The following is a 24,693-nucleotide window of genomic DNA, read 5'->3' on the forward strand; positions in this document are numbered from 1 at the left end:
AGATCTCAATCATTGGCTGCACCGGAGCCATAAAAAGAGGATAAAGTCTTCTCACCTGGCAACCTCGGGTCTTATGATGGCGTGTGAGGCTCTGAGGTGTACGTGTGGTCAAACGGTCGCTGATCGATCGCAACGCGTGGTCATGACCTCACCGTCTGGCCTCCAGGAAACGGCACAGACCGGAGACCAACACGTCTTCACACGGTGGAACGAGTGTAACCCGAGAGAGCCAATCACAGGTGGACAGCACTCAAAACGGCCGGATCTGTCTGGGCGGTGAACATTTCTACATGGATATTGATCTCTCAAAGCTTAACAACAAATCATCTTTAACATTGCTAGCAGATTGCCTTTGATTTACTTGTAATGAAATTTGAATGGATTTTTTGGACTTTAGACTTCAGCTCTGATTAGATATTTTGTATTTTTCTCAACAATTGTGGGTGTGGTCTATCGCAGGGCCTCTGGTGTGGACCAGAAACTGGACCGAGACCCACCTTTTCATAAGGACTTTGTCTGGTTCCAGTCAGACTTTAAAAACACAGATCTGATATCAGCATGAGTTATAAGCCCAAACTAGAAAAGAGAGAAAAAGTGATCAGAGTAACGTGTATGTGCATCATAGTGCGTTTCCCTCCACACTGACATGAGGTAGCATGAGGTGTGTCGTGTATTCATGAAAAAGTAGGTGAAATCTTTATGATATTGTAGTAAAAATCCATATTTCAACCCAGGCTGTTCTCTGATGAAAAGTCATACACTGTAATTTGTTTGTATATTCATGTGGGTCCAAAAGCACCGGAGAGTTCTGAGTCCTGCGTGAAACCAGAGGCCAACATTTCATTATTTAACACGCATCTTTCGCACTTTCAAGCCAAACCACGATCTCTTTAAACCTAAACAAGAAGATGTATAAACATAACCAAATGTGTGATTGTGTTGTTGGACATTCCTCCGAAAATTTTAGAAATTTGAGGAAAACCTTTTCGTAAGACTGCTTGCAGGCTGCAGGTTCTACGCAGCCCTGTATCCGGACAAGTTGGACCATTCAGTGAAACGTTCAATGACGAAGGAAACTCAAAGATGGTGAATGAAGTCAACCGTTACTTGTGAGCCAATGACAGGACACACATGTCATCTTCTGTGTGGTGATCAGCCTGTGGATGTAATTCCTGAGAAATACTTTGTGTTTCTCTGTCATTTTTTTTAACCATTTTTCAACACATGTGAGGAACAGTTGCGGTCTCAAAACATATTGCTAAATAAGTGAATAAGTGAACTTAAGAGACCAGAGAGGATAAATAGACACATATGGTTCAGTAAACAGCAAAAAGTATTGATGCCAGTCACCACAGCTCAGAGGGAAACCAAATCCACCAACCACGGGTCGTGGCCTTTGGTTTAGAAGGTTTTTGCATTTGGCCGTCATCATCTCGGTTTAAGAGTTAAGTACAACTTAGAACAAACTGAATCAGACATTTGAACTTCACAAGAAACTTCACAAGAAACCTAAACAACTATGACAAAAACCCGGGCAACGCCGTGGTAGAGACCTGTCAATCACCTTGAAGCCCCGCCTTATGGTCTGTTTGACTCTAAATGACCATAATTTACTAAATGAACATCATACTGTATGAAGAAGACTTGAAACTAGAGATTGAGACATAAACTCATGTTTACAATGTTCACTGAGGGAATACATCAAGAGAGAAGTAGAGTAATTTTCTCATTGACTTCTATACAATCAGAGGAGCCCCTAATGGCCATTAGTAAGAAAGCAAGTTTAAGGTGCTTCTTCATAGGCTTCAATAGTAATTTAAAGAACACAGCTTCTCTTTTGAAGCTGAACATCCTTCCATTGCTTCCTCACCGTGGGTGTCTTTGGCTAAACGTGAACACAGTGGCATGGCGGGGCTCTGACTGAAAGGTGCCTCAAGCCTCGGTTCTTTCCTTACGGAAACGTTCAGCTCTTCTCTCCTCCGTGAGGGTTTGTTTCTCACCGACATCCTCAACACTCCTCAAAGTTCTCCATGTGATCCCCGTAGTAGTTTATACAGTCAGTCGAGGTAAACGCTGCTTGCTTTATCTCACCCCGGCTTCACTGAAAGAATATCCCTCTGTGTGTGTGTGTGTGTGTGTGTGTGTGTGTGTGTGTGTGTGTGTGTGTGTGTGTGTGTGTGTGTGTGTGTGGCCTCGCTGATGCTGCTCAGGTTCTTGGTCAACAGCCGTCTGACTGTTATTACCCAATTACTGATTGATTTCATGTCAAACACAATCGTTCATTAAATATTGGCATTGTCATTTTGTGGTGTTGTGTGTGTGTGTGTGTGTGTGTGTGTGCTTGTTGTCAGCGTGTGATGGATGTGCCCTTGCTTTCGCCCAAGCGTTGAGGATAGCTCGTGCACTTTAGCTGTTCCTGCCCCCCACCCCTCCACTTCTCTCTCTCAATACACACACACACACACACACACCCACACCCACACACACACACACACACACACACACACACACACACACAAACACACACACAGAGAGAGAGAGAGAGAGAGAGAGAGAGAGAGAGAGGGTGCTGAAAGAAGGCAGCACAATAGCTTGTTTATCTGAAGCTAACACAGCATGCAGACTCTGGTGAGCGTGTGTGTGTGTGTGCGTGTGTGTGTGTGTGTGTGTGTGTGTGTGTGTGTGTGTGTGTGTGTGTGTGTGTGTGTGTGTGTGTGTGTGCGCTGAGGACAAAGGGTCATGGGGTACACAGTGTTAGCAAAGGCAAACAGTCATAGGTGTCCAGGCCTGTATGCCACACACACACACACACACACACACACACACACACACACACACACGCACACACACACACACACACACACACACACACACACACACACACACACACACACACACACCAGCATGGCAGTATAGGGTCGGCAAACTACATTTTAACTATATTATCTTGAGCTGGTCAGTGAAAGTTTGATTTCTGATTCAAGATCAGTGCAAAGCTTCAGGGCAGAGAAACCTTATTAAAGCCTACTGTATGTGTGTGTGTGTGTGTGCGTGTGTGTGTGTGTGTGTGTGTGTGTGTGTGTGTGAGTGTGTGTGTGTGTGTGTGTGTGTGTGTGTGTGTGTGTGTGTGTGTGTGACTTTTTGAAGCTAGATGTGTGCATTTTGTCATTTTTGTATGATTCAAACTTTCCACTCGTCCCCACTTCATGTAAAACATTCTGATAATCAGATGATTTTAATTTGCAGGTTAATTAAACTCAATTTGAGTTAAAGCAACTTTTCAACTTGATGAAAGTGGCTTCATTATTCAAAAGTAAATATTAAAAACATTGTTTAAACTGAATTGTAGCATTGCTTCGATGTCTAATTCATTGGTGAAAGTTAATGCAACACTTCCTATTTGCGTCTGTTGAATGACTTAAATAAAATAAAAAAGGAGCTTTCTTCGTTTTCAGTTTCCGTTTGATGCAGATGTTCCTCTTCGTCCTGCTAATGGACTGTAACAGGTCTGCTGTATCTCAGCTGGGCTAAACTCACACACTCTGTACTCTTACTCTGATAAACAGCGGCCAGCCGGGCTGGAGGTGGAAGGAGAGGAAGAACACTGAGTGAACCGCTCCCTGAAAACTATCGGCCGTGTTTTAAATCTACTGAGGTTTTGTAAATGTAATGTTTAAAAGAAATACACCACAACACCTTGTTTTCATCTTATTCATCATAGTAATTTAATTTAAAATGTACTGTTTTGAAGTAATATAATTTGTAAGAAAATAATAGGTTTTGATTTAAAAAAATGCATGCATTAGACATGTAAATTAAAACAATGCATTGTATTATACATTTACAAATAAAATATGTGTTGTTGTATTCTTCTCCACAGACTTTATATAACTACTCTTTCACTCTGTGGAATATAATAATAATAATAATAATAATAATAATAATAATAATAATAATAATAATAGTAATATTGTTTTCAGCTCTCTGTTAAAAAGCTGTATTAGCAATATGGAAAATGCATTTATTATATGTTCACAAAAAATACTAACCAAGTAACAATTTCCATAAGTTGTACATGTGTTGTATTGTTTATGCAATGAAACAATACGTTGTATCCATATATGTCAATTCAATGACAATGATTCAATTCATTAACGTCACAGAATCATTAGAAAATATCAAACACCTTAATTTAAATAATGGTGATAGTTCAAATCAAAAGGCATCATTTTTTAAAGATTACACAGTTAACAAGATTAGGACGAGCTGAGACATAACAATCTAACGCTGGAGTGCATTTCAGTGGGTTGTGTGTGATGGCTGCCGTCTGTCGGGGTCATGCAGAGTTCAGCGGCTCGGCCCAGAGGGGATCGGTGCCCCGCTGCTCCGGAGAAAACACATCTGCACGGGCCTCCTCTCCCAAAAGAGCTTCTGAGGGCTGAGATGACCCTGAGCACCTGGTGCACCTCCTCACGGCCGGAGCATTCCTAACGCCGGCTCTTTTGGATATGAACACCTATAAAACACACATAGTGTTGTAATGTGAGTGATAACAGAAGAGAATCATCACACACAGAAACACATTTAATTGAACCTTTGATTTGTACAGTGCAGAAATGCTGCTATGAAACATCCTTTGGGCCGCGCTTTAGACCACAGTCTGGTTCCGACTGATCCACATTAGACTACCAACACTGGGACATTTTAGAAAACACGAATCCCCTCTCAGGACCCCTGGACCCCTTCTGAGGAATCCCCTCCGCACCCCAAAGACTCCTCAACTGACCTTTAACCTCGTGGGTTTTTCTTCCTCGTTGTTCGGGGTCAGACTGTCGGTCACTGCTGTCGATGAACATGAATACAGGACGATTCTGTCTTTTTCACTTGAAACAGAAATCCAAACAGAAAATCTGTTCCAACCAGGTTTCACAGCTGGAGTCTGAGGATTCCTTTTCTGCAGGAACTTCTGAAACACGTCAGCATTTTAAATAAATGTTCACAAGCAATTCTCATCACATTTCTCAAAGTCATTCAGTATCAAGCAGATAACTGATAGGTGTGTGTTTGAGCTGCGAGGAGAGGGCGGGACCCTGAACAGAACAGATCATTCAATCCCTTTTATGATCCTCCTGGTTCACACACACACACACACACACACACACACACACACACACACACACACACACACACACACACACACACACACACACACACACACACACACAATGGGTGTGAAAACAGGGACAACGGGTCCCCAAATTGGAGCATCATCTGAGTCTTCCTATTGACCATGTTGGTCTGGAACAAGAAGACAGACATGTGGTTGTGTTGTTGTTGTTGTTGTTGTTGTTGTTGTTGTTGTCGACAGGGTGGACGGTTCGGGGTCAGAGGGGGAGCAAGGAGCAGGAGGTTATCAGGCCATGACATTCCTGTCCGTCCAGTGCGGTGACAAAGGCCAGGAGTGAAGAAGAGGAGGAGGAGGAGGAGGTATTTCAGCCTTTTGAATTGACAATCTTTTTTCCATAAATGAAACGTAGAGATTTGTGCATTTTGCTGCCAAATACCAAAACACGACGAACGCTTAATGACGGAATAATATAATCTTTTTTTATTTTATGAAATTTAATGTCTTACATTTATACAAATGAATACATGAGTTTGGAAAATTCATAATTTATGCTTATTTTTACCTTACCTTAAGAACTAACTTTGTCTAATGTGTGTGTGTGTGTGTGTGTGTGTGTGTGTGTGTGTGTGTGTGTGTGTGTGTGTGTGTGTGTGTGTGTGTGTGTGTGTGTGCGCACCCTCGTCAATTTGATGGATACTGAACTCTTGAACTAGAGCCACCCCACTTTATCTTTCACTGCTCATTGTGAGGGCATGAACACACACACACACACACACACACACACACACACACACACACACACACACACACACACACACACACTCTGGCAGACAGCTCTGTGTTGAACTTGAGATGAGTTATGGAAAGGAAAACAGAAGTTGGGGGTCAGACCATATGAGGTCACCCTGAAAGAATCTCCACTCTTTCTTAAGCGCTCTCTCTCTCTCTCTCTCTCTCTCTCTCTCTCTGTCCTCTTGGCCTCAATAAGCACAATTATTACTTCCAATGTAACTTCAGCATCCCCAAAGTTATCATTATGAACATAAAGAATGGATATGTTTATTGTTGTACAGCTGTCAAGCTAACAGCGTGTGGAAGACTCTGGTGAAGAGAAGTAGGCGGGTAGACGGGGAGACGGGGAGATGGGCAGACTAGCAGGTACACTAGCAGGTAAACTAGCAGGTAAACTAGCAGGTAGACTAGCAGGTAGACTAGCAGGTACACTAGGAGGTAGACTAGCAGGTAAACTAGCAGGTAGACTAGCAGGTACACTAGCAGGTAAACTAGCAGGTAGACTAGCAGGTAGACTAGCAGGTAGACTAGCAGGTAGACTAGCAGGTAGACTAACAGGCAAACTAGCAGGTAGACTAGCAGGTAGACTAACAGGCAAACTAGCAGGTAGACTAGCAGGTAGACTAGCAGGTAAACTAGCAGGTAGACTAGCAGGTACACTAGCAGGTAGACTAGCAGGTACACTAGCAGGTACGCTAGCAGGTAGACTAGCAGGTAGACTAGCAGGTACACTAGCAGGTAGACTAGCAGGTACACTAGCAGGTAGACTAGCAGGTAGACTAGCAGGTAGACTAGCAGGTACACTAGCAGGTAGACTAGCAGGTACACTAGCAGATAGACTAGCAGGTACACTAGCAGGTACACTAGCAGGTAGACTAGCAGGTAGACTAGCAGGTACACTAGCAGGTAGACTAGCAGGTACACTAGCAGGTACACTAGCAGGTAGACTAGCAGATACACTAGCAGGTAGACTAGCAGGTAGACTAGCAGGTACACTAGCAGGTAGACTAGCAGGTAGACGAGCAGGTACACTAGCAGGTAGACTAGCAGGTACACTAGCAGGTACACTAGCAGGTACACTAGCAGGTAGACTAGCAGGTACACTAGCAGGTAGACTAGCAGGTAAACTAGCAGGTAGACTAGCAGGTAGACTAGCAGGTACACTAGCAGGTAGACTAGCAGGTACACTAGCAGGTACACTAGCAGGTAGACTAGCAGGTACACTAGCAGGTAGACTAGCAGGTACACTAGCAGGTACACTAGCAGGTAGACTAGCAGGTAGACTAGCAGGTAGACTAGCAGGTGCACTAGCAGGTACACTAGAAGGTAGACTAGCAGGTAGACTAGCAGGTACACTAGCAGGTACACTAGCAGGTACACTAGCAGGTAGACTAGCAGGTACACTAGCAGGTAGACTAGCAGGTAGACTAGTAGGTACACTAGCAGGTACACTAGCAGGTACACTAGCAGGTAGACTAGCAGGTAGACTAGTAGGTACACTAGCAGGTAGACTAGCAGGTGCACTAGCAGGTACACTAGCAGGTAGACTAGCAGGTAGACTAGCAGGTACACTAGCAGGTAGACTAGCAGGTAGACTAGCAGGTAGCCCGGCATATTACAGTCCTGATACCCGATTTTCTTTTCTTTTCAGAGCTTTGTAAGGCATTGATTGGTGGCAAATTGAAGCACAACAGGGGTTGACATATCCTGACTTTTATTTTGTATCATGAGTCCTACAATTCCCATAATGCATCACAATGCATCATCTTTCGTGACACTCCCTCACCTGTAAATGGACACATCTTTTGAACCCAGTGGCGGGCCGTGCATTCCCTACCTAGGCCTGCTGTCTGTTATCGTATACATAAAGACGTGCATGACGGGATGCTGTTCGGCAACTTTTAATTATATATATTAATTTTTTTTAATAAAAAAACTCTGTTTAGGCCAGCAGAGAAGGCTTAGCAGGCCCTGACGGCCCACCACTGTTTGAATCGCACACCCCCAGGTCGGTAACACAAGCTTCCATCCAAAAGTGCCCTAACGACATCGTTATGGTCATTCTATGACATCATCGGGGTAAATGTGTCAGACCTGACAAAGCTCCTCCTGTCGACTTTCGCAGTTTCTTCAGGCTCAGTCGCACTATACTCCTTTTGTCAAGTAGATTGAGTGCAGGAGAGCTTCCTGCCAGAAAGACCACGGACACACAACACAGAGGCCAACTTCCAGTATTTATTTGAGCAAGAAATAGGAAACTCATAAAGATTCTAACCCAATATCCAGAAGAATTGCGTCTACACGGCGATTCCACACCTCACAATTTACATCCAAAGCCAACTGGGCCTACTGTAGGTCCCCAAGGTGAAAAAGGGTCTGACAGGACCCACTATCGCTCTAGCATGAGGGGGAAAACACTCTGACTTGTTTTTGTATTTCTTTAAACCAATTACAATTGTCTCGTGATCGGGCGGCACTGCCCTCTCAAAATAGGAAATAGCAAAAAGGGGAGGAGAATGCCCGCTGAAATAGGCGGCCAATGGCAGACTTACACCCAGGGCTAAGTTGCAACACGACAACAAAGACAAGTAATCTGTTATTTGGTTATGTTTCCAGGCATTCTGGAACAAGAACATACCAGTGAAATGCTCTCAGTCAATTCAGATTTGAAGAAGCGTCGGGCTCAGCGCCACAAAGCGGTTGGGTGGTGAGGCCCGTTGAGGAGAAGAACGGTCAGTACGAAGGAAACACACGAGCATGTAGCTGATTGATGGTGGAGGAGACGACCTCGATATTAACCGGAGCATTTATAAAAATCTTTATGAAGCGAAATATGAAGGGAACAGTGTCATGCCAGCTGATCCAGAGTGCCCAGACGAGGAAGTGGAGCCATATTGTTGGTTCATTGTAGATCTGTTTACCCTGATCGGTAACCCTGCTCAATGAGAAATGACGCTACTGGTTTTGTTTTCACGTTGAGTATTTTCTTGCATTTTTTCAGTAAAGTTCGCTTTTGAAAATGGAAAAACCCAAAGAACGAACGGAACACGGATTTACATGTAATATTATTGTGTCATTTTGTTTTAAGGTTGTTTGTTTCTTTCAACAAAAAAAGAAAGGGAAAAAAAGGAAAAATTACATTTTTATTTCTGTTTTAATTTTTTTTATTACAACTGAATCCCATATTTCCAGTGAATACAGAGGGCCTACAGAGGGCCTACAGCGGGCCTACAGAGGGCCTACAGAGGGCCTACAGCGGGCCTACAGAGGGCCTACAGAGGGCCTACAGAGGGCCTACAGCGGGCCTACAGAGGGCCTACAGAGGGCCTACAGCGGGCCTACAGAGTGCCTACAGAGGGCCTACAGCGGGCCTACAGAGGGCCTACAGAGGGCCTACAGAGGGCCTACAGCGGGCCTACAGAGGGCCTACAGAGGGCCTACAGCGGGCCTACAGAGGGCCTACAGAGGGCCTACAGAGGGCCTACAGAGGGCCTACAGCGGGCCTACAGAGGGCCTACAGAGGGCCTACAGAGGGCCCGATGCTGCAGACGGGCCTATGCGATGACGTTTGAGTCAATGCGTTCACCGGGTATACGCGTGGGTTCTGTGCCCTCTGGACCAAATAGCCAACATGCCCATGTAATGGCAAGGGGTTTCACGTTTTAGCAACACAAAACTGATGACTTACTTTTTGACACTTTTAAAAGTAATACTACCCCACGCAGCTTATGCCCACAAACTGGTTCCTGTAGTTGGACGTTAGACTACTAACCACAGTCGAAGATGAGGCAGGTTTGTACCAAAACATCTGACAACAACTCTTGTAATGCTGCACAGGATGAGGTGTGACTGTGGAGGAGGGTCTAAGGGAGGTTTGCGTCGGGTGTGTGTGATCAGGTGATGACTGAGCTTGCCACCTAGGCTCCAGGACAGGCACCTTCAGTCCGGCAGAGAGGAGAGGGAGATGAAGATGAAGAAGAAGAGGAGGAGGAGTGTGTTTACATGTTTAGATATCCCAGAGGCTCTCCAAAGGTCGACAGGTCGCCGAGCCACCCGGAAAGCCCTGCTACATTCCTCACTGTAGCCCTGCATGTGTGTGAGTGTGGGTCAACCAGAGGGCATGTGGCCATTAGGATGCGAGAGGCCTGAATGCTTATTGAAATGCATGAAGTTCCCTGGATGTCGTGTTTCTTTGATCTCCTTTTCCTTTCCCGGCAAACAAAAGGGGGTTGATGTTTCACGCAGGAGAGCGATAACGAGAACACAACCACACTTAGGTAAGTCAAGTAAGATCATAACCCAAACCACGATCTCTCCCTGACCCTAACTAATGGTTTTGTTGCCTCAACATAACAGCGTCCGTAGCTTTGTCAACGGAAAAACACTCCGTAACTCGCCGAAAACCCACCAAATGCGTTTTGTATGTTATTCACGTAAATCATGAAAAAGAAAGAAGATGATGAAATCATGGGAAGTCGACGTTGATTTGATTGTCAAGTAACGTAGTTAGTTTAACGCAAACGGCGAGCTTTACGAGCTTTACCTGAAGCTAGCTTGTAGTTTGTGTGAAACGAGTCCAAACCAACGCGTGTTTTTTGGCTTTGAAAGGAAAACACATCAGATATGAGGAGTAACTTTTCATAAGTTATCAAACTACCCGCTGTATGAGGATCCGCTCCATTACTTTGACTTCCTGCCTCTGGCCCTCAGTTCCCAGTAGCACTGCTTTCAAATGCTGGGAATGTTGGCAGCAAAATCTCTGCATTTTGTTAAATGAATGGATTTATATTATATTAATCTGATACAAAGTAGCATGTGGTGCATGGTGAATGTAAAGAAGACAACGGCAAGAGTGCAAATGCAGCGGCTTGACAGAAGAGTCTTTAATTGAGGTAGCTCAGAGTAGAAAAAGACAGACAGGAACATGATTGTGAGAGTCTCTAAGGCAGCGCAACTGATACAACTCAGCCAGTCTGCTCTCCTTTCAAAACAGCAGACGTCACAGTGAAAAGAGAATCAGTTCACAGTCGAGGCCGTCCTCCAACCCGACTACATTCCACACGCGGCCAGATTTGCTCCTGTGATGTTGACTAGATCTCATTTGAGAGCAGGACACTACACATGAAGTCATTTTGTCAGCTTTTAAGTCTCACGGCCTTCAGCAGAAACAAGAAAATATGTCCCCTCTCACACACACACACACACTTTTCTTCTCACCCCATAATCTAGAATCAATAACATAGAATGCATCCAATAAGTTATTCTCACAGGGGAAAGAGCAGGCAGTAAAACATTATCTCCCCCAATTCTCACATTTCTTCACAGGCTTTCTTTTTCAGTAGTTTTCCTTAATCCCCCCCATCTCCCCCAAGCACACACAAAAACACACACACGCACACACACGCACACACACACACACACACACACACACACACACACACACATCCCAGACTAGCCCCTGAGTCTAACTAACATGTTCAAGACACAATCATGTAAATCAGCATTCAAAGTGAAAGCTTGTTCCAGATGGGTGTGTGAACTCAAGTGGTTTGTCCCTAATGGTACCCTGTAGTCACACAGTGCAAAGGCCTGAGCTGCACGGGGGGAGGTGACGCTTCCAGTGTTCAAAAATACATTTAAAGATTCAAAAAGCAGAATAAAAATAGCTGCAAGCACATAAGACGTAGGCGTGTTTTTGCCATCAGAGGCTCCCTGTATTCCTGACCCTGAAGCTCATTTAGTGACACTGTGGGTTCAAGATGGACCAAATACCTGTTTTACATCATCCATTTACATTTTTTTCTTTCGTGGAATTGTCATGTCAGCACAGCTGTGTATCCCTGAGTTTCTTCCCATTGACATCAATCACAAAGGCTTTCAGTGGGGTTTTAGCATCCCATAATGATTTAAATATGTCATGGGGTTTGTTTCTACGAAAGAAAAACATTCAAAAAATGTAAAACATTTTAAACAAAAAAACAGAAAAAAATATTATCAACTTTAAATAACCCAATACCAGTTAAACCCTGTAAATCAGACATCGTATAAAGATGGAAACGTGCATCCCATCATCATCATCATCATCATCATCATCATCATCATCATCATCATCATCATCATCATCATTATCATCATCAATACCCTGCACACCAGACACTGTGTTCGTCACATTAAAAGTAGATAATCCCAAAATGCATGCCCCTTCCAGACGTCAGGACCCTCAACAGAAAACATTTCAGCACCAGCAGCTCCGTGTGAGGACACGCCTCCTGAAGACTCGTTCTGAAGACTCTGAACGCCGCACGGGGCCCAGGCGTGTGATCCACGCCGGCCAGAGCGTTACTGCCCCATTTACCTTCACCACCAGAGTTCAAGGCGCTCGACTCCAAATTCAGAGCACAAATCTGTTTTGCAGCTCGAACGGTGCAGACAAAGGCAAATCGTTGTTTGCTGCTATAAAGTTCTGATTTTCCAATTCAAAGGTCATGACCTCAGAGTGAACTGTGTTCAATTGGGCCAGTGGGTCAGTTTTCCTTCTAAGATTATTTATTATAGAGAATTTTAGAGGCCTAAAGATGTAAACATATCCAATACTTCAACAACAACAAAAAGGCCGAACAAATAATAATTTTGCAGAACCCAATTAGTTTATTCTTTCCTTGAACTTAAGGGTCTTAAACTCTACCTGCAGACGTCTCTTTGGGCCCCATGGCGGGGTCCCAAACCTCGAGGTGGGAGCCAGTGCAACGTGTTTGTCTTGTGCATGACTGCGTGGTCCCGTGCCAGAGCGTGGACAACGTCACACTACTGACATCCCAGATTAGTGGCGGGAGCTTTATCTCTGTGTTTTTTCTCTCATTATTATTGTTATTGCTCAGACTTTCCCCAGTTGGGACTCGTTGCGTTGCCATTATCAGTCCTGCCGTGTGTGTGTGTGTGTGTGTGTGTGTGTGTGTGTGTGCTGGTCCTGATGTGTTCCATCACCCCTTGAGGTGAAAACCTCCATCATGGGCTCAGAGTGCAGCTTTGTGCTTTTGGACGTCTCCATAATAACTGTGGTGCATACATTCGATAGAAACATGTTTATCCTCAGTATAAAAACTAATAGACCAGCAAATAGACCAGAAAGGCTTGATCAGGTTTATATGGAACTCCTCCAGGTGGAATAAAAGGGAATTCTGGGACATGTAGGAAGTCATTAACCAATGTACAGGAAGACGACTTGAACACGGATAGCATCCCATAATGTCACGCCACAGATTCTGCGGAACAGTCACATCGCTCGCGCGAACTACGTCTCGGAGCTCGGGGACGCGCCCGGTGACGTGGACGCCGAGGAGTGATCGGTGTCCTCCGGGTCCTTGCTGAAGCCTCCGTCGGCCCCGGAGGAGGAGGAGGATGAAGAGGAGGAGGAGGAAGAGGAGCGCGCCGTGGCTGTGGCGCCCTCGCGCTCGCGCTTCTTCTGCTTCATGCGCCGGTTCTGGAACCAGATCTTCACCTGCGTCTCGTTGAGCTCGAGCGTGGCAGCGATCTCCACGCGGCGCGCGCGCGTCAGGTACTTGCTGAAGTGGAACTCCTTCTCCAGCTCCGTGAGCTGCCGCGTGCTGAAGTTGGTGCGCATGGCGTTGTTGTGCGCGCCCGCGAGGCCGAAGTCCGACACTTTGGCTGGGAGGAGAGAGAGAGAGAGAGAGAGAGAGAGAGAGAGAGAGAGAGAGAGAGAGAGAGAGAGAGAGAGAGAGCGAGAGAGCGAGAGAGAGAGACTGTTATGAATGTATTAATGAGTTCAAAGGAACTCATTATTGCATGTTAGTTGTTCTTATGCTAACAATGCAGAGAACACAGTTTGGCCCAAATTCATTAAATGTGTCCTTGTTTGGAAGCTGCTGCTGTATTTTACCCGGCATGCCTTTCAAGTTGAATCTGAATCCGGATGTAAACTGCTCCTCTTATAGGCCCCTTCTCTTTTGTTGTTGTGGTTTGTTGTGTGTTCACTGTTCATGTTTTTATTCATTAATATGTATTCATGGTAGTGTCTATATATTTAGTTTACCCATCAGGTTATTTCGATCCAGACTGTAGTTTGTATATTATGCGTGTTTTTGTGCGTGATCAGTGTGTCTCATTATCTGCGATTCCTTTTTCTTTCTTTCTTCTTTTTTTTTTTTTTTACAGCAAAATAAGTTTAAAATCAAGAGTGAATACAAAGGAGGGGAAGAGGGAGGGATGGAGAGGTGGAGGGAAATGGAGGAGGGTGGGGGGTTAAAAGATAACAGAGCAGGACAGACTTCCTAGGGTGAAGTAACCGTCTGCTATGTCCATTAAGAGAGAGAGAGAGAGAGAGAGAGAGAGAGAGAGAGAGAGAGAGAGAGAGAGAGAGAGAGACCCGGACCAGACCTGAGATATAACTGCAGACTGAATAAGTCCTGAAAACACACACACACGCCGTCTTATATTATTATTTTTCTTTTACTTTCAACCAAACGAAACGTCACAATGTGAATAAAGTAATGTACGTCGTTCCATCAGGAATATCAGAAAAACCCCAAAGGCCGTGTTACGTTTCCATTGCTACACATTATTGTTTTCCACTTGAACATAATATATTCAGCAAACAATTGGTCATTTTTAAATAATAATTAATTGGATTTATTTCGTGTAGAGCAAATGTGTGTTCATAATGAAAATGAAGCCATCGCGGTCGTTATTATGTTTCGGGCCAGAATGTTTTATTGTGGTTGAAATGAAATCACAATACTCCGTATTATGATAAATACCATGTATTTATGTTATACAGTGTATGTGATCCATCTTGATGTTGGACAACTAGAAAAATAATAAAATAAAATAAACGTGCACTACAACTGTTTTTTTTTTTGTTCCTAAAGATGTACCGTGAAACGAATTGAGACTTGAGTGAAAAGAAAAGGGAAGAACAGCCTGGAAGTATCATTTACATGAGAAGAGCCTGACATCTGTGTGAAACATAAGAAACTGGGGCCTGCACGAAAAATAAATACATCAGCCTAACATTAATTTCGTTATTCTTCAAACGTAACAAAACGCTGCTGTTTCAATGACATGAAATCAGTTTAATCACCTGGCCCTAGAAGTGCTCTTTTTCATATTTTATTGCTGACTATGGGCCACATTTATTTCCCTCGTCTCAGCTATTAATACAAAATATATGAAATAAAATAAAAGGCTTCCTTTAGATATTTTTTGGCTGCCACATTTCATGAGACGTGATGGATGATAAACGCAAACGAGGCCGCGGGCCCGCGTCTCCAATCCTGCATAATAATCTCAACAACAGGCCCAGACCCTCTAAGGCTGGAACTGACCGGTGGTCTCCAGGACAAATCCCCCATCATCCATACCTGTTTTGGGCGGGTTCCTCTTCACCTTCATCCAGTCGAAGGTCTGCCCCTGCCCGGCCTGCTGGCCCTCCTCGTCTCCCCTCTCTCGGTCCTGGGACACCGGCAGCTCCCCATAGCCTCCCCCGTGCTGGAGCCCCAGGTATCCCGCTGCGTCCAGACCCCCGCCGAGCTGCTGCGGGTACTGCGGCCCGGCCAGCGCGCCCTGAGGCCCGCAGTAGGCCCCGGCCAGGGCCCCGTAGCTGGGGCCGCCGGTGGGGGCCGAGCTGGGGAAGGTTGATTGATGATAGTAGGAGGAGGCCACGGGCTCCTCCATGAAGTACTGCGGGTGCACGGTGTTGGGAGGGCCTATCCCGGTAGAATACTCCGGGTTAGCGGCGCACGCCTGACCCGTATAGGCCCCGGTGTTTCCGCTACTCCCGGTATTATAGGCAGACAGTGTTCCGCTTTGTAAGCTCTGGGTCGGGTGAAGTTGATGGTAGCCGTTGTGCGTCTGCTGATGCTGTTGCTGGTCATGGTGATGATGTTGCTGATGCTGCTGCTGCTGCGGCTGCTGGGTCGCCGCCGCCGGCCCGTGCGCCCCGGAGCCCCCGTACAGTCGCGCATCCCCGGTGTACGTCGCTCCCACAGCGCCGCTGTCACCCCTGTCCCCTTTAACGGGAGGCGGAGAGCCGGCGGGCCCCGCGTGGAAAGGGCCGGAGGTCACCGGGAAGCCCTGGTGCTGCTCCAGATGATGGTGATGCAGATGGTGGTGATAAGGGCTGTAACCGGATTTAGGCGCCGCGTACGCGCCGGTCCCCGGTCGGTTACAGATGGAGTACTCCACAAACGAGTTCATGTTGTCCATGCAGACAGCGCGGTTACAAATGATCAGCAGGAAACACAGACGGAGTCAGCAGAATGGGGTTAGAAAAAAAAAAAAACATCAACAAAACACAAGGGGGAAAAAAATCACACCAAAAAAAAAAAAGATCTCCACAATAAAAGAAAAATATTTCTGTAAAATAGTTGAGCAAAAATAATGAAATACAAACAGCAGCTGCGCTGCGCCTGTGTGCGTAACGGGAGGCCTCTGCGCTGTCAACGGCTCCTCAGCCCGCGTGTCTGCGGCAAAACACCGCGAGAAGACGGAAAGAGTCGAGTCACCTCTTTCACCTCCGCGCAGGTCGCACTCCGTCCTCCTCCATCCTGTTTAGTCCTATTTCTCCGTATTCACTCCTCACCAATGTCTCTCTCCCCTCTCTCTCTCTCTCTCTCTCTCTCTCTCTCTCTCTCTCTCTCTCTCTCTCTCTCTCTCTCTTCCGCGTTCTTTTCTTACCTCCGCCGCGGGTCACGTGGCTCGTTGTCACGTCGCCTGTGGTGACCGGAGGACAGAAGTCAGCCGGTCGGGGGGTGTGGGGGGACCCCATGTGTGTGTAAGGGAGGGGAGGGGACTTTTCGGTTCAGGAGTGTATAGTTGTTGCGCGCGCGCGCGTTTGCGCCGACGCACGCGCCTCATCCATCACTCGCCGTGACATTAGCGCGACAAAGGGACTTCAATCAAACGGGCCCATCAATCTGATATCAGCGCGGATCTGTCAGGGCGGAGAGAGAAGGGGAGCAGTGTGAGCCCGCCGCTCCAGACCTCCTCCTCTGGAGCACAACTCTAGTCTCTCTAGTCTGCTGCTGGTCCTCTTGTGTTCAACCTATAAAAAACAAACTATTTTTAGGCCCTTTCCACGACAATTGTATACCCAAACTAAAAAAGGTGCATCTCTGCAACCACTAGGGCTATTTTAATAATTTGGGTTACAATAAAAGGTACTCATGTGAGATTGTGTTCAGATGTGTAAATATCAGTCTATATGTTACTGGTTAAAAGTATGAAGATGACACACAGAAAAAAATTAAAAGGTTTCAGGTCCGCAGAGAAAGAAAATCACTTTCAGGATGATTATTTCTTTGAAATGATGCAGCTGTAAGGTCCAACTCTAACCCACATCATAGCTCAATATGTGAACATTCTCTAACCCAAATCATAGCCCAATATGTGAACATTCTCTAACACACATCATAGCTCAATATGTGAACATTCTCTAACCCAAATCATAGCTCAATATGTGAACATTCTCTAAAACACATCATAGCTCAATATGTGAACATTCTCTAACACACATCATAGCTCAATATGTGAACATTCTCTCTGCAAAGGTTGACTTTGATAAAGTGAAGCAGAACAAAGTTAGAGAGGGTTTAGAACAGAGAACATTCAGACGACGACTCCAAAATTAGCATTGGGGCACATCTGGGACATTTGAATCTGTCCATGTTCCAAACTATATATTTCACTTGTATATTACTTATGGTGTTCAATACATCCAAATACAGCAGTTTGGGGCTTTTTTTCATAAAACAATATGATTTACAGTTTTATATATCAATCGCAGGGGGGGTTCTAAGAGGTTTTAACAGCTCCACACAAAAAGCATGACGTTGTTTCACGACTATTCCTCATGGAAGACAATAATTCATAACCTGATTTGAATGTCAGATGTCAGTCATCCCTCTCCTCCTGGCTAAATACTAAACCAATGTTCGGTGCCAGTCGTTCACACGGCACTGCTCCTCCTGAAGACCCTTCCTCCAGTTGTGTAAAAGCAGGAAGCACATTTCTCTGTAGTCAGAATAACTTTTGGGACATGAAATACTTCCTTGTTTCGTGTTTAATGATTAAGAGAATTTTAACAAAGGAATGAGTTACCACCTTAATGCTTTGTACATATAGGTTTGATTTTGTTGTAATTATTCACCTATAAGAACACAAGGTTCCACAAAATTAATATTAATTAATTAATATTAACATCGATGCATGAGGAGTTACTGTGTCAACACCTGTAAACACCTGTAAACATCTGTAAACATCTGTAAATCTGTAAACATCCAGCACCGACTGGAGCTCCATCTCTTCTTCTCCGGTCACCTTTCAGCCGGTTCACCAACACCGATCCTTACCTTAAAGATCATTGATTGGACTGTATATCTCTTCTTTGCACATTTCACTCACAGGATGCGGCCGGGGGCCAGGGGGCCGGGGGCCAGGGGGCCGGGGGGATCTTTTAATGGATCAAAAGGTTTCCCATCAACCGGTGGATCCCCGATCACGAGGACTTTTGGGAATCGGTGTACGTTTTTCGCCAATTAGATTGGGGAGGCCATGGATTTCTGATGGAAGAAAGTGCACGTGAGAATGCACGTGTGTGTGTGTGTGTGTGTGTGCGTGTGTGTGTGTGTGTGTTTGCTAATTGAATGAATGAGCTGATCTGTTATAGCAATGAGGTTACGGCAGACAGGAGGCCTTCTGGTCGGACAAACCCCGCCGGTCCAGCAGGACAGGAAGCAGCGGTCGCCTTGACGACGGCACAATGTTCTTTCTGTGAGCGGAACAATGACCTGCTACTGTTCACAGGCTGGGGTTTTATTTTTTACATAGTGTTTGTGTTTGCATGGATTTGCTTTTTGCTTTTTGAATTGTTTCAGTATGAGGATGTAAAAATAATTCATCTATTTCTGATTATTTTAATGAAAAGTCTTCACAGAATTCCATAAGTTGCTGATCAGCAACAGTTGCTCTGTTGATTTGGCTTTTGCTTCTGCTTGTGTTCTTTTGCACCATGTTGCTATCTCAGATTCATATTTGCACTCTTCCAACTGTGCACAGCCATTTCCCTTGAGGTAAATCAAACGTAATCTTATCTCTTCATGTCTTTGTCAAATATTTGCTCATGAAGTGTCGCTTCACCGTTTGCACACCTTCTCATTATCCCCTTCATTATGACGGCCTCCAATGAACCGCTCATCCGTTCCTCTGTGAAGGGGCTCTGACAGCAGACGCGCCGCCGCCGGGACCACACCAGGATGAGCGGCGTGGGCGTGCGACAAGGAGGGAGGTTAATGATCAGCGAGGGGCTGAAAGAGAGAGAGAGAGAGAGAGTGGGCAGGAAGAGTGCAGGAACAGACCGGGACAAGAAGAAGAAGATTAGATGACGCCCACGCGGCTGTCTGGGAGGTGAAGGGACTACAGGAGAGAGAGGTCAAAAGGTCGGAGCTCCAAAGTGTGGACTTTATTTGTATTTCCTTCATTGTAGGGATTCAGTTGTTTTAAATAAATAAATCATATTTAGTTTGTTTCATTGGGTTTCTAATGCAGATGAGGTGGTGATAAACTGGTTACCTTATGATCTAATAAACTGTTGTTGTTCAAGGTAAATACAGTTAATGTGGAGGAAGTAAGGAGGGGTGGAAGGAAGGAAGGAAGGAGGTAAGAAGGGAGGGAAGGAAGGGAGGAGGTGTGGAAGGAAGGAAGGAGGTAAGAAGGGAGGGAAGGAAGGGAGGAGGTAAGGAGGGGTGGAAGGAAGGAAGGAAGGAGGTAAGAAGGGAGGGAAGGAAGGGAGGAGGTAAGGAGGGGTGGAAGGAAGGAAGGAAGGAGGAAAGAAGGGAGGGAAGGAAGGGAGGAGGTAAGGAGGGATGGAAGGAAGGAAGGAGGTAAGAAGGGAGGGAATGAAGGGAGGAGGTATGGAGGGATGGATGGAAGGAAATAAGGAAAGAAGGAGATAAGGAGGAAGGAAGGAAATAAGGAAGTAAGGAGGGGTGGATTGAAGGAAGGAAGGAGGTACGGAAAGAAGGAAGGACATTCTTTACAATCTGTACACATACGACATCCCTATCCTGGGACCTCACATCGGATCAGGAAAAACTCCCCAAAAAACTGAAAAACGTTCACAGGACAAAAAGGGAAGAAGCCTTCAGGAGAGCAACAGAGGAGGATCCCTCTCCCCGGATGGACAGAAGCAATAGATGTCATGTGACCAGAATGACCAACGTAGCAGAGTTACAGCACATTACATGAATATGACAGAAATTGGAGTAGGCATGGACCACGATCCATGAAGCGTTGTTTTGTCCCTCATTGACTACCATACATATTTTTGCTGAAATGGATCCTATAAGGGGCGGGACTTCCTCTGTATTGTTTATGTTCAGCCCATGAACTGTGCTACTGTTTGTCAAAGAGACGACAGACAACTCTCCGATGTTATTGTGTCAGATTTCTGTCAAAGCTTCCAACTTCACGTAGAAGCCAAAGTCTTCTGGTGAAGGCTTTCTGCTTTCTGGCCTCTGTTGTTGACAGGCTGACCTTCATCCCTCCTGTGGAGGTCGTGACCTCCCGGACGGCTCGGCCTGGCTTCTGTCTCTCTCAGGTCAGGAGTGGAATGTAAGAATCAGACCTAAACTATCTCTTAGTGTTTCGGACTTTTGGTCTGCATAGTTGGGACGTCCGTCCCGGAAGTCCCACGGTCCCGGAGCATTTGAGTTAAGGAGCACGACTTGAGATGCGACCATGAAGTTACGCATCGTTTCAGAGGAGCAATCGGATTGGACCAATCAGATTCCTTCTGTTCGCTATGTCCGTCCGTCTCCTCTAACGGTCCCATCAGACAGGTCAAATAACTCCGGAACCAGGAAGTTGCGCTCCGGTATTCCTGGAAAAGAGCGGGGATGTGTGTGTCTGGGGGCTTTCTGAAAATCATGAAAGACGATATATGAAGGAGAGTGAAGGGGAGGCATGACTGAGTGGAAGAAAGTGTGTTTCCAGACTGCTGACGTTGTTGCATTAGCCGTGAAACCTGAACCACTGATGCAGACACATAAGAGCATGTATTAACCGTTATTAATAACACACACACACACACACACACACACACACACACACACACACACACACACACTTAGCCCAAACTAGTTGACTTTACTAGAAATGTGCGTGTAAACCCGTTGACACGTGGAAGAACTAAACAGGTTCAAGTCCACATTAGTAATCTATTCTCAAAATCATTAGTTCACTTTAATTATCGTCTTTTCTTTAGTTCAAGTTTAATGTAATAACAATTTTAAGTTCAGCATACATACGCAAATAATTAAATTACTTGACAAAGTCAAATGTCTTGATTTTGAGATTGTATTTTCAGCACACACACACACACACACACACACACACACACACACACACACACACACACACACACACACACGCACACACACACATTTCAACTGATGGGGAAAGAGAGAGAGAAAGTATCAGCACAACAGAGAGAAACCTTTATTTTTTTAAATATAAATACTTGTATCGCACGTTTCTAGTCTTCCGACCACTCAAAGCTTTCACACTACTTGTCATCGTTCAGCCATTCATACATGACACCATGAAGGTGCCACCTGCCTATCAGGACTAACTAACACCCATACTCATTCATACACCACAGGAACAGCCTTCCTTTCTACATGTGTCCTCCTCACTGAACTGAGGACCACAGCAGAACGGTTTGGATAAAGCAGATTGGTCCGTGGATGGAGATGAAAGTCACTGTTTATTGCAACTTCATGATAATATTGCATGCACTTGTATTTTGTTTCGTGTGTGTGTGTGTGTGTGTGTGTGTGTGTGTGTGTGTGTGTGTGTGTGTGTGTGTGTGTGTGTGTGCTGCTCCTCTGTAGTGAACATGATATGTTTGGCTCTGTGTTGTATTGTTTCCTTTCCCCGGCACTGCAGATGGAAATGAGCTAAATGTAAATCTGGTACAAAACATCTCTTCTTCTTTTTTCTTTTTACATTAATGGGTTTTTGTGATGTAAATTAACATACTGAAATTAAACGAAACTGAACCCCCAACAATGTTGCTGAAATATCCAAGGCGCCAAAAGTAAATAAATGAATAGTAATAACTCAGCTTAACTTTAGCAGAGCACAATGCCTCAGCATCTGTGCACATTCCTGCTAGATTTCTTTGAATGCTATATTTCTACTGCGAGTCGTACAATCCTGTCCTTGAGTTTTATAAGCCTTTAAATGCAGTAATCAGTTGTTGCTCCGGCCTGGATCAGATTGCATTGTCTCACTGGTCCCTGGAACAACACGGCTCCACGGTGCAGCATTGTTTTAACACAGGACTGCTTCTAAAGCCGTCTTCTCATATTAGAGCAGAGCTCGTTGAAAACTGGTTCAGAGCGGCTGGATGTCTGGCCTGTGGTGTTGCTGCTCACACTAACAGCTGCACAGTCATCACTGCTCCTCCTCGGGTCCTCAGCAACACACCTGCATGACACAGTTCCCTCACACACCTGGGTGGCTCAAGGGAAATACAACCAGACTTCTTTTAGCGACCAGAAGAGTCGCCCCCTGATGGCCAGTAGAGAGAATGCAAGTTCTAAGACACTTCCGCAAAGGCTTCACTTGGCAGAACCGGAGGTTGTCACCTGGTCACAATTTCTGTTGCCGTCCTGTGAATAACTCCTATTCTTCACATTTGTATTTTTTGCAGTTTTTGCTCCAGCCCCATGATAAAAACATCATCAACGCGCCCACTCGCCGCCATGAATTTGCTGGAGAAATGATTGACCCTATTCCCACATGGGCTCAATCAGACGTTACACAGACTTCGTGGGGAGCAGGCAGAGTAAAGTCCCTTCAATGTCCGGTCCAACTAATTCGGACATACAGCTCCAGGTGCTTGAGAAAGTGCTGCTTACTCTTCTCCCAGTCCATACTGCCAAGAAGCACTCGTCCAGTTGTTTGAGTTAAATTGCATCGCGAACAGCTTGGCTCCACATTCACTTCCTGTCAGCTTATTCAGATAAACAACAAATAAACAAACATTTAATAAAACCCACAGATCATCTGCGCTTAATTCAGAGTTTCCTTGAAGGCAGCCTCTAGTGGCCATTAGAAGAACTGCAGCACTGCTCGGTAGAATCATTATTACTGACTAAATAACACAAAACTGTTTAAACAGAGGTCAAAGGTTAGAGGTCACAGCAGCTATGTGATACATCTGTGTACACAGAATGATGATATGAGTGAACGGTGGAGCTCAGAGCAGAGAAATGGGAGCTGGAGGGGATTTCCCTGCTGGCTCGTCGCTATCTGCCGTCAGATAAGACGCTGTCAGCTCTGGCCGCTCTTATCTACGCAACACATTTACACCCTTGCTGCAGCCGAGGAGAAGGGCCACGGAGGACAGCAACTGCCTCAAGCCAGTAGCTCCTCATGTTCGTGCATGGAACTGATTTCAAAAGTTATTTAGCACTTGGAGTGGTCGAGAGACCAGAAAAGCGCTACAAGTACCACGTCCATTTACCAGATTGGAAAAGCATATTAACCAAGACCTATAACACTGGTATTTTGTTCTCATGACTATCTAATGAACCCATGAATAACCCATGAAAAGCCAAACCCAACAGTGAGCGTATCTACTGCTGTTGCCACATGTTCCTTCATTACCATAAACATGCTCGCTGCAGTTCATGTTGACTCCCTCGTACGCCGTCCTCTGCCACAGATACTCACTAGACCTCCAAATGTGGACTAATCCGCCGCTGAAAATAGTCCCCAACAAATGCACCATTTCCTTGTTTGAGTAATGTTTGATACAAACTACAGGGACCAGGTGTTTTAGGAGCCTTTAAAAAAGTTATATCTACTTGATTCCTCTTATCTTCAGTATAGAAACCAATGGGCTTTGGGCTGAGAGCCTACGGTAGGGAAGTCAGAAAGGTACATTTTTGTCTTTTAATTAAATGTCATGACAATAAAAAAGGTTTTAGAGGAACCCCAACCTTATGTACCTGCTCTTCTTCAGTGGAACCAAAAGTGACCTTGTGTTCACACCTTATTCAGAATTTACTGAAAGGATTTATTGTACTTTCTTGATTCTTGTTGTTCTGAGGTGTTATTCGTGGTTGAATGCACTTATTGTACGTCGCTTTGGATAAAAGCATCAGCTATTGTAACAGTACTCGTGGAATTACTTTATTTGTTGAGGATGAAACATTGAACTATGTTATACAACAAAATACTACCGGAGACAGTGGATATGAGCTTTTCTTGTCATGAAATTCATTACTGACATGAGTATCCTTCTCAAAAAAGATGTATATTGGAAGAATCATTTCGTAAATTATACAGTAAAGAACATGAGTTTTTGTTAGGGCTGACCATTCATACTCACCGCTGGATAGAGGTGAGTATGAATGGCTGCAGCTTCGGATACACTAGCTATAAATCTCCAGACATGATTGTTGTTGCTGAACCAGAAACCTCTGGCTCTGGAAAGTGAAACCAATGCTGAAGTGCCTTAAAACTTACACTATTTCTAATGGCTAGTCCTGGTTGCAAAAAGAGAAGTCTAATTGTATAGAAGTCATTGAGGAAATGACTCTACTTCTCTCTTGATTTAGTCCCTCAGTAAACATTGTAAACACGAGTTTATGTCTAAATCTCTTGTTTCAAGTCTTCTTCAAAGCAGCATGATGTTCATTTAGTAAATTATGGTCATTTAGAGTCAAACAGACCATAAAGCATGAGAT

General features: G+C 45.0%; 1 protein-coding gene across 1 annotated transcript; it reads right to left on the bottom strand.

Annotated features, from left to right (window-relative positions):
* Window positions 1-13,211: 13,211 nt before the first annotated feature.
* On the bottom strand, window positions 13,212-16,141 carry LOC306750447 (homeobox protein Hox-B1a-like; the record flags this gene model as incomplete). The annotated part of the gene is made up of 2 exons (XM_079233869.1): window positions 13,212-13,585; window positions 15,298-16,141. The coding sequence occupies 2 exons, from the start codon at window positions 16,139-16,141 to the stop codon at window positions 13,212-13,214; spliced, it is 1,218 nt and encodes a 405-aa protein (XP_079089995.1).
* Window positions 16,142-24,693: the final 8,552 nt, after the last annotated feature.

Source organism: Taurulus bubalis (genome assembly GCF_910589615.1).
Source record: "Taurulus bubalis genome assembly, chromosome: 17".
NCBI classification, from domain to species: domain Eukaryota; kingdom Metazoa; phylum Chordata; class Actinopteri; order Perciformes; family Cottidae; genus Taurulus; species Taurulus bubalis.